The sequence below is a fragment of the Rhagoletis zephyria genome, unplaced genomic scaffold (assembly GCF_001687245.7).
Source record: "Rhagoletis zephyria isolate East Lansing unplaced genomic scaffold, Rhagoletis_zephyria_1.1 Rzeph_scaffold_13973, whole genome shotgun sequence".
Taxonomy (NCBI): domain Eukaryota; kingdom Metazoa; phylum Arthropoda; class Insecta; order Diptera; family Tephritidae; genus Rhagoletis; species Rhagoletis zephyria.
Genome location: NW_016171042.1, coordinates 7,339 through 14,958, shown reverse-complemented (window position 1 = coordinate 14,958; position 7,620 = coordinate 7,339). Strand labels below are relative to the sequence as shown.

The 7,620-nt window shown below is 43.7% G+C and overlaps 1 protein-coding gene across 1 annotated transcript; it reads right to left on the bottom strand.

Annotated features, from left to right (window-relative positions):
• Window positions 1–1,128: 1,128 nt before the first annotated feature.
• On the bottom strand, window positions 1,129–4,711 carry LOC108378368 (uncharacterized). The gene is made up of 4 exons (XM_017634667.1): window positions 4,638–4,711; window positions 4,218–4,312; window positions 3,690–4,156; window positions 1,129–3,539 (listed from the first exon to the last, which is right to left on the bottom strand). The coding sequence occupies exon 4, from the start codon at window positions 2,653–2,655 to the stop codon at window positions 1,129–1,131; it is 1,527 nt and encodes a 508-aa protein (XP_017490156.1). The 5' UTR covers window positions 2,656–3,539; window positions 3,690–4,156; window positions 4,218–4,312; window positions 4,638–4,711.
• Window positions 4,712–7,620: the final 2,909 nt, after the last annotated feature.

Genomic DNA, 7,620 nt, shown 5'->3' with positions numbered 1-7,620 from the left:
AGTAGTCTTTCCAGAACCTTCAGGAAGAAAGATGTAAGGCTAATCGGTCCAAGTTCGCTTGGCTTCACGTGGAATGGTCTGCCGCCCTTGGGAATGAACCCAACATTCGCCAGTGTCCATCCCTTCGGTATGAAGCTAAGTCTGAGACAAGCCCCTTATAGATTGAAACAAGCATCGGACATAGAATGTCAGATGTTGCCCGAAGTTCGGCAGGGAAGATGCCGTCCATGCCTGGAGATTTGTAGGGCTGGAAGGACCTTATGGGCCAATCTACCCTTTCTACATCAATAAAATCTATGCATTCTAAGGAGGGTCCAGAAATTGTGCGAGCGACGCCAGTCTCCTCAGTACACCCTGGAAAGTGGGCGCTCATTAGAACCTCAATNCTTATGGGCCAATCTACCCTTTCTACATCAATAAAATCTATGCATTCTAAGGAGGGTCCAGAAATTGTGCGAGCGACGCCAGTCTCCTCAGTACACCCTGGAAAGTGGGCGCTCATTAGAACCTCAATCATCTCCTCTTGGGATGATGTCCAGTCGCCATTCGCCTTCTGAATAAACATTGGGTTCGTCGGATTTTTGGCAAGCACTTTGCGCAAGCGACTACCCTCCGATTGTCCCTCTATGCTATCACAATAATCCTTCCAGGAGTTCCTTTGGGCTTTCCTCGTGGCATTCTTAAATTTCTTTAAGGCTGCTTTGTAAGCAGGCCTAGAACCATTACGCTTTGCAGCGTTGAAGAGTTTCCTGCTTTCCTTCCTTAAAGAGGCAATTTCCTTAGCCCTCTTTCCTCTCGGAAGTACAATTGGACAGGACGCAGAGAAGGCCGTATTACAGGCATTGGTGATACCAGCCAGAGTTTGGTGGATTTTCCCTCCACATTGATGCTCACCGTGTCTTCATCGCTAAAATGGGTGAGTAAATTATAAAAAATAGTTTTCTTGATAAATATATAAATGCTCTGATTTTACCTGCCACTGGGGCCGACACAATTTGGTAAGCATCAGAGTTGAGTCCGCAGACCCCGTTTTTTATGACCCAGGGCTCTTGGGCAAAAATTAACTCCTCCCCTTTGTCACTAACGTGCAGGAGCAGAGCTTCGGAGGCTGCTTTGGAGTGGTGAAGGTTAATCTGTAGGACCTTCATCCACAGCCTCTAAGGAGTTGTCGCCATCCATAGCTCCTGGCACGGTCCCTTTGGACACCTCTACAACAGTATCATCGGCGTCCTCCGTTTCCGATGCCAGGAACAGGTTCTCGAAATCTCTCGTCCATTGGCCGAAATCAGCCCCGTCTCCAGCAGCGGATTGCGTATCGTTTTCCGATTCTGATGTCGAGTCTGATTCCTCCGCCAAACGAGGGGCCACGGGAACCTCCTGGCAGGCGTTTTCTGCCCTACTCGAAATAAAACCTTCTTCATGTGGCAGATTATCGGGTTCACTCGCGGTGCTTCCCGGCTCAGGAATTTTACCCTCACTCCCTTTCTGGGTTTTGAGAGTGATGGAGTAAAAGCCGTAGCTGATGACTCCATTGCAGTCAGCGAGGATCGGGAGAGATTCCTCGTTAATTACCAGGGTAATATAACGTTGTTGTTCCCTAACCTCACTGGCCTTCACTACGCTCCAATCGAGGGCTGGTAGTGTGTCGTTGGAGATCTGGATAATCTCCAGAAGTCCCTGCGGATTAGCGGGTTCCTCCGGGACCCATGCCCTGGCTCGCGGCCTGCAAGGGATTTCATCCCTATGCACTGCCACTAAGTCAGCGCCGGGCCACAGTTCCCCAAGCGCAGATATGGCCTCCTTATAGAGCCGAGCCGACCTTTCGTCGGCGCACGATACCAATTTAATACGGCCTTGGTATAAGCCAGCGTCGCGAATGACAGGAGCAGGGCCAGGAATCCTTTGGAGAATTTCCTTGTACACCCGGCAGAGACCTACAAGGACAGTCCTCCAATTCTCGGCTGTCAGGTTTCCCTCTGGGTGCCCCCTGTCCATTACAGCCAGAACCAAATGGTCTTTGGCCACATCATTGAAAGCCCGAGGGACCCGTGAAGGGTTTGGCGGGCTGTTCTTGCTCGAGGTTTTGGTCCTCTTCGATGGGCCGTCGGCATGATCTGCCGATAGCTGCCTTTTGGGGGCCAGTTCCCTGGAACCTGAGGGAGTGGGTTCAGGGTTATTCAGGACACCCTTCTCCTGAGTCCGTTCCCGGCTTTCAGAGAGAATGCCCTTTGCCCTCTCAACCACATCCCTCATATTCTCGGGAACCGGATTGTCCCCGAATTTCTTCAGCAGCCTGGAAGCGGCTCTTCTGACCCGCTTCGCTCTCACTGCTGGGCGTACCCGTTTAATTGTCCCTGAACCACTGGGACGAGTGTGATGCTTCGCCCACTGCGACCCCAAAGGGGGTTTGTGGTTGGCATTCCTATTGCCCGTGCAGGGCTCCCGGGTGCCAGTAACGCCCCCAACCGGAGCTGCTTTAGAGCTACCCTCAAGGGGTGTGCTCATTGCCGCTCTTGATGAGGACGCCTGGCACGAGAGATCCATCGGCCGTGTAGGCTCCGTTAACATCCCAGTCGCCAGTTGCTCGCTACCCTCCGAGGGTTTGCACCTACCAACACTGGGCTCAATAACTGGTTTAAATGGCCGTGAAGGCATCTTCGGGACCAATCCAGCGGCTACCGAAGATATATCTGGACTATTTATAACGCCGTTCTTTGGTTCTTTGGTCGCCTACTGAGCCGAAACCGTTCGGCGACCGTGTATAAAGGAAGGGGAAAAGAACGGTCGGCCACAGCAGAGCCCCGTGCTGTGGTAAGTCCACCGTTACTCCCGGAGGCGGACAGGTATCCGGGAGGCGCCGTTAAAATACAGTCGGAAGAGCCCCCTGACTGCAAACCATCCAATAGGCACGGTGACGCATGACACCCTGGATTAGGGGGGCGTTTTATACCTACCGCCAGGTACCCCCTAGAAATAGCCTAAGTATGCCCACCCCAACCCCCCCTAGGGCGAGCCACTAGAAGAGACAGGAGAGTTTATACCTCGGCCTTAGCTAGGCCCCGCCTACTTTCACCACTGCGGCGTAGGTCCGACCGCAGCGGTGCCCGCAGCGATGCCCATTGCCCAGTCGGCACCCGCTTGGAGGATATATCTAGGAGGATTTTTGCCAACCAAATGTTTACGTTCCTCTGACTGTCCCTGCTGCTGAGGTTGGCGTTGAATTCGGTTTTGGCTTTGTTGTTGTTGCATTTGTTGCTGGGCAGTTGCTGTTTTCGAGGGAATACCGCTGCAGTTGGTAAAGTTTTCACCGATAAAGTTGTTGATGTGGAAGTAGTCATAGCTCCACTCTTGTGAACGTGAGTAGTTCGGTTCCCAGTGCTTTTGTGGCAACAATTGTTGACGTGGTAGTTCCGGTAGTTATGCTGGACGATGGTTGTTGCTGATTGCTGAATTGCAAAAAATAACGTGTTGTAGGCCCTGTTGAGACACGGCTAGTTGAAGCAGATGTTACTAGATTGTTGTGTTAGCGGCGTACAAATCTGTAAAGAAAAAATTTAAGGTTTACTATTTAAAATTTTTAAGAAATATTTAAGAAATAATATACACTTTGAAATATCAGCTTTGTCAGCAATGTCAGCAATGTGCACTCATCTAACACAACTACTGATTCGTCAATTACTACCACTCACCCCACTAAAATAGTGTCCAATGGCATGGTAAAAAAATATTATATTCTTCAAACTCTTGCTTTAATGCTGCGTTTTTTGCCAGGCTTTGCGTATGATTTAAAGAGCGGATCCTATATTTGTTCTAATCGACTGTGCTACTGCGCTATACTGCTGAGAAGAAATTGGTGTTACATCCGCATCTTCAGGCTCCAACACTTCAAGTTTAATGTCAACATTGGCTTTGAAATGAATGCATATGTTATGCAAAGCACAACACACATTTGTAATTTTTGCAGCTTTTTCGGGTATATAGTGCAGTTCCTTTGCGCCAAGAAGACATCGCCGGCGGATTTTTAGTACACCATTGGTGCGCTCAATAATGTTTCGGCACTTTGAGTGTGCTTCGTTAAACCTCATTTCCCTTGAGCCTTCTTCTGGAGTTCTATGAGGTGTCAATAGCCACGGTTCTAAAGGATACCCTGCGTCCCCTGCTGAAAATTTACAAAAGGTGTAATTACGGTCAAGTGTATATTAATACAACAACAATACCTAAAAGCCAGGCATTCCTCGCTCCTTGCAAATATTGCCTCTCAAAATAAACACGCAATTCGCTGTTGTTCCATATGAAGGAATCGTGACACGCCCTAGGATGAGAAGCATCAACATAGCGAATCCTTAATTCATTGTCGCAAAGCTAAATATTGAACATAAATACGTACAAATAAGTATTGCGACGGCTGAGTTGAAGTTGAATCTCAGAGAATGGCCCAAGAACGCCTTACTTCAGATTTCGATTGGAAAACGCCCTATCTCAGAATTTAAAAATATGTTAATATTGTGCGCTCTTGAGCCATTTTATGAGATAGAACATTTTCGAACCAGCTGCCGAGATAGGTCGAGCTTCAACTCAGCCGTCGATATCTAAAAAAGTTCCCATATAGATAAATGCGGAAATAAGGAGTAACTTACAAGCATAACGTTTAGTTTGTAGTCCCCTTTACGGTTGTAGTAAAGGTCCGAGTTTTGTGGTGGAGCAATTATTCTTACGTGGGTGCCATCAATACACCCCACAACTCCCGGTATGCCATGTTTAACGTAGAAAGCTCGGGCGATATTCCTGTTTTCCTCCTCGCTTTCGCTCACCTTTATCCACTGCGGGCACAAATGGCGCTCAAAAATAGTCAGCACTTCCGTCAATACTTTGCTGAAACTAGATTGCGCCAAGGACACGTCGCAGTCTTTACCCACACCCGTCTGGTACCCACCTTCAGCCAAAAATCTTAAACACCCGCTCAGTTTTGCGATGGGAGATATCGCAAAAGCTTTCTTTGGTGCCTCCGTATTTGCTGTCAATACGTCCAACAAATATTTGAATCCCGGCTTGTTAAGTCGGTAATACTTTTCAAATCTATGTACAGTATATTTTGCTTAGCTGCACATCCTTCTTTGCGCGAAAAACTTGTGCACGTAACCGAAAAAGGCACTTAAGCGAATTTTCTTTACTACTTCAATGAGGAAGGTATCCGAATCCCTATGAAACCAAATATTGGCGGAGCACTTACCACGTAGAAATTACTGCAAGCGAAATTTTTACCGAATGTTATCTAATTTTCTATATAACTACATAAATTGATAGCCGTTTTCGTTGTTCTGCGAGATGAGCAAAATAAATAAAAGGTTGTAAAATTAGGTAATTGTAGGGCCAGTGCAGGTAAACGTAATACTTTCATTCATAATTGATACTAGTCGCACAATTTTTAAGGCAGGTATCGCCAATGTGCAGGTATGTTGAATGCATCTATCGGAGCAGTTTCCTTATAAATGTTAAAAATAATGCTTTTGATGCGCGTTTTGGGGTACGTATCTTAAATGTGCACTTAAGCATAGAGGCAGCAAAGCAAAATATACTGTATGTATGTAATTGCNTGCGTACACCTCTGCGTTCCGCCAAAACCGGGAAGCTTACTTTAAAATTTAAGTTAGATGAACAGTGGCGCTCACCTAAATAGCACACTTATTTTTTACAATTTTCACAATGTTTTACGTCATAAATTTTTTTTCGTACATGTTTTATAAAAATATAAAAGATGCCATAACATAAACTATATAAGTCAAAGTTTAAAACTTTATGCAGAGCTCAGGAAAATGTAGCACGTAAAACATTTTGAATGTTGTAAAAAGTAAAAGTGTGCTATTTAGATAGGCGCCACTGTATATAGATATGTAGCGTTCAAACTTTTTTTATTTAGTACATAAGTTTTGTTTATTTGTGATGAATTGTTTTAGTTTTTGCCTTGTTTTCTTTTTTTAGCGAATAACAAGAATATGTATACTTTTTTAGTTATGTATGTTATAGTGTTAAAATAAAAAGGCTGTTTGTATGATCTAATCATATTTTAAATATTTGTATTTTTATTTCCGATTTTCAAATCTATGTGTGTATGTAATTGAGAAAATGCATATGTAATTATTTAAAAATGTATAGAGTAATGCCAAAATCGAGCAATAAAGGGGTGGACCAATAAGCTAGCAATCAATAAAATTTTTTAGTTTTTCCAAAAACTGAATTGATTCCTCGCTTAGCGATACAATTTTGTAGTACTGGGCGAAAATTGGTAACTTACAAAGATTGCGGCAACTCGAAGGGATTTATGGCATCACGCAATTTTCGTCGTTCGACCCTCTGCGCCATCAACCGTTCTTCCTCTTCCTCTGCCACTAAGCGAAACGGAATGCATTGTTTTAGTTGTGATGAGCACTTCCAAAACTTACCGTTGTCCTACAAAGGATTAAGCTTTAATTTAGCACTAATGTTTAAATTTCAGGAGCACTAGTTTATTAATAATGCAGCTTCCAAAATTCACAGTGGCAACTAGACCTAGCAAAGGGTACCCTTTGGTATTTGCACACTTATTTTAGTTCATTACATGAAAACGCGCTATTGAAATCAAAATATTTCAACTCACATGTGTAGTTAAAAGACTATACTTTAATTTAGCACTAACATTTAAATTTCCGGAGCACTAGTTTATTAATAATGCAGCTTCCTTAAATGTAGCAAAGGGTACCCTTATGCTATTTGACCACTTATTTTGGATTATTGCATGGACACGGGCGATTCAAATCCAAAACTTTTAACTTACGCGTGTAGTTAAAAGAGTCAATTTAAGCTGTATACTAATATTTAATATTCCCGAGCACTAGTTCATTGGTAATGTTGCTTCCAAAATATACACCGGCAACTGGATGTAGCAAAGGGTACCCTTATGCTATTTGACCACTTATTTTGGCTTATTGCATGGACACGGGCGATTCAAATCCAAAACTTTTAACTTACGCGTGTAGTTAAAAGAGTAAACTTTAGCTGTATACTAATATTTAATATTCCCGAGCACTAGTTCATTGGTAATGTTGCTTCCGAAATATACACCGGCAACTGCATGTAGCAAAGGGTACCCTTATGCTATTTGACCACTTATTTTCGTTTATTACTTGAAAACACGAGCATGAAACTAAAATCTTTCAACTCAAACGTTAAAAGAACAAACTTTAATAGAGCACTAATATTTAAATTTCCGGCGCACTAGTTTATTAATAATGCGGATTCCAAAATTCACAGAGGTAACTGGACCTAGCATAGGGTACTCTTATGCTATTTGGCCACTTATTTCGGGTTATTACAAGGAAACGCGCGATCTAAATTAAAATCTTTCAACTTACCCGTGTAGTAAAAAGATTGATCTTTAATTCAAAAGACGGATTTTAAGTTTCCGCGCACTAATTTATTAACAATTTTGATCTGAAATACACTTTTATGTGAAACAAACTTGTATGTGCAAATTAAATAGCGAGAGTTGAGCTGTCAAAAAACTGTCAAACCACTCTTCGAAAGTTCGAATTTTCTGCTCTCAAATTTTCTGGGAAAATGGTGCTCCTTGGCAGTTTCGAATAG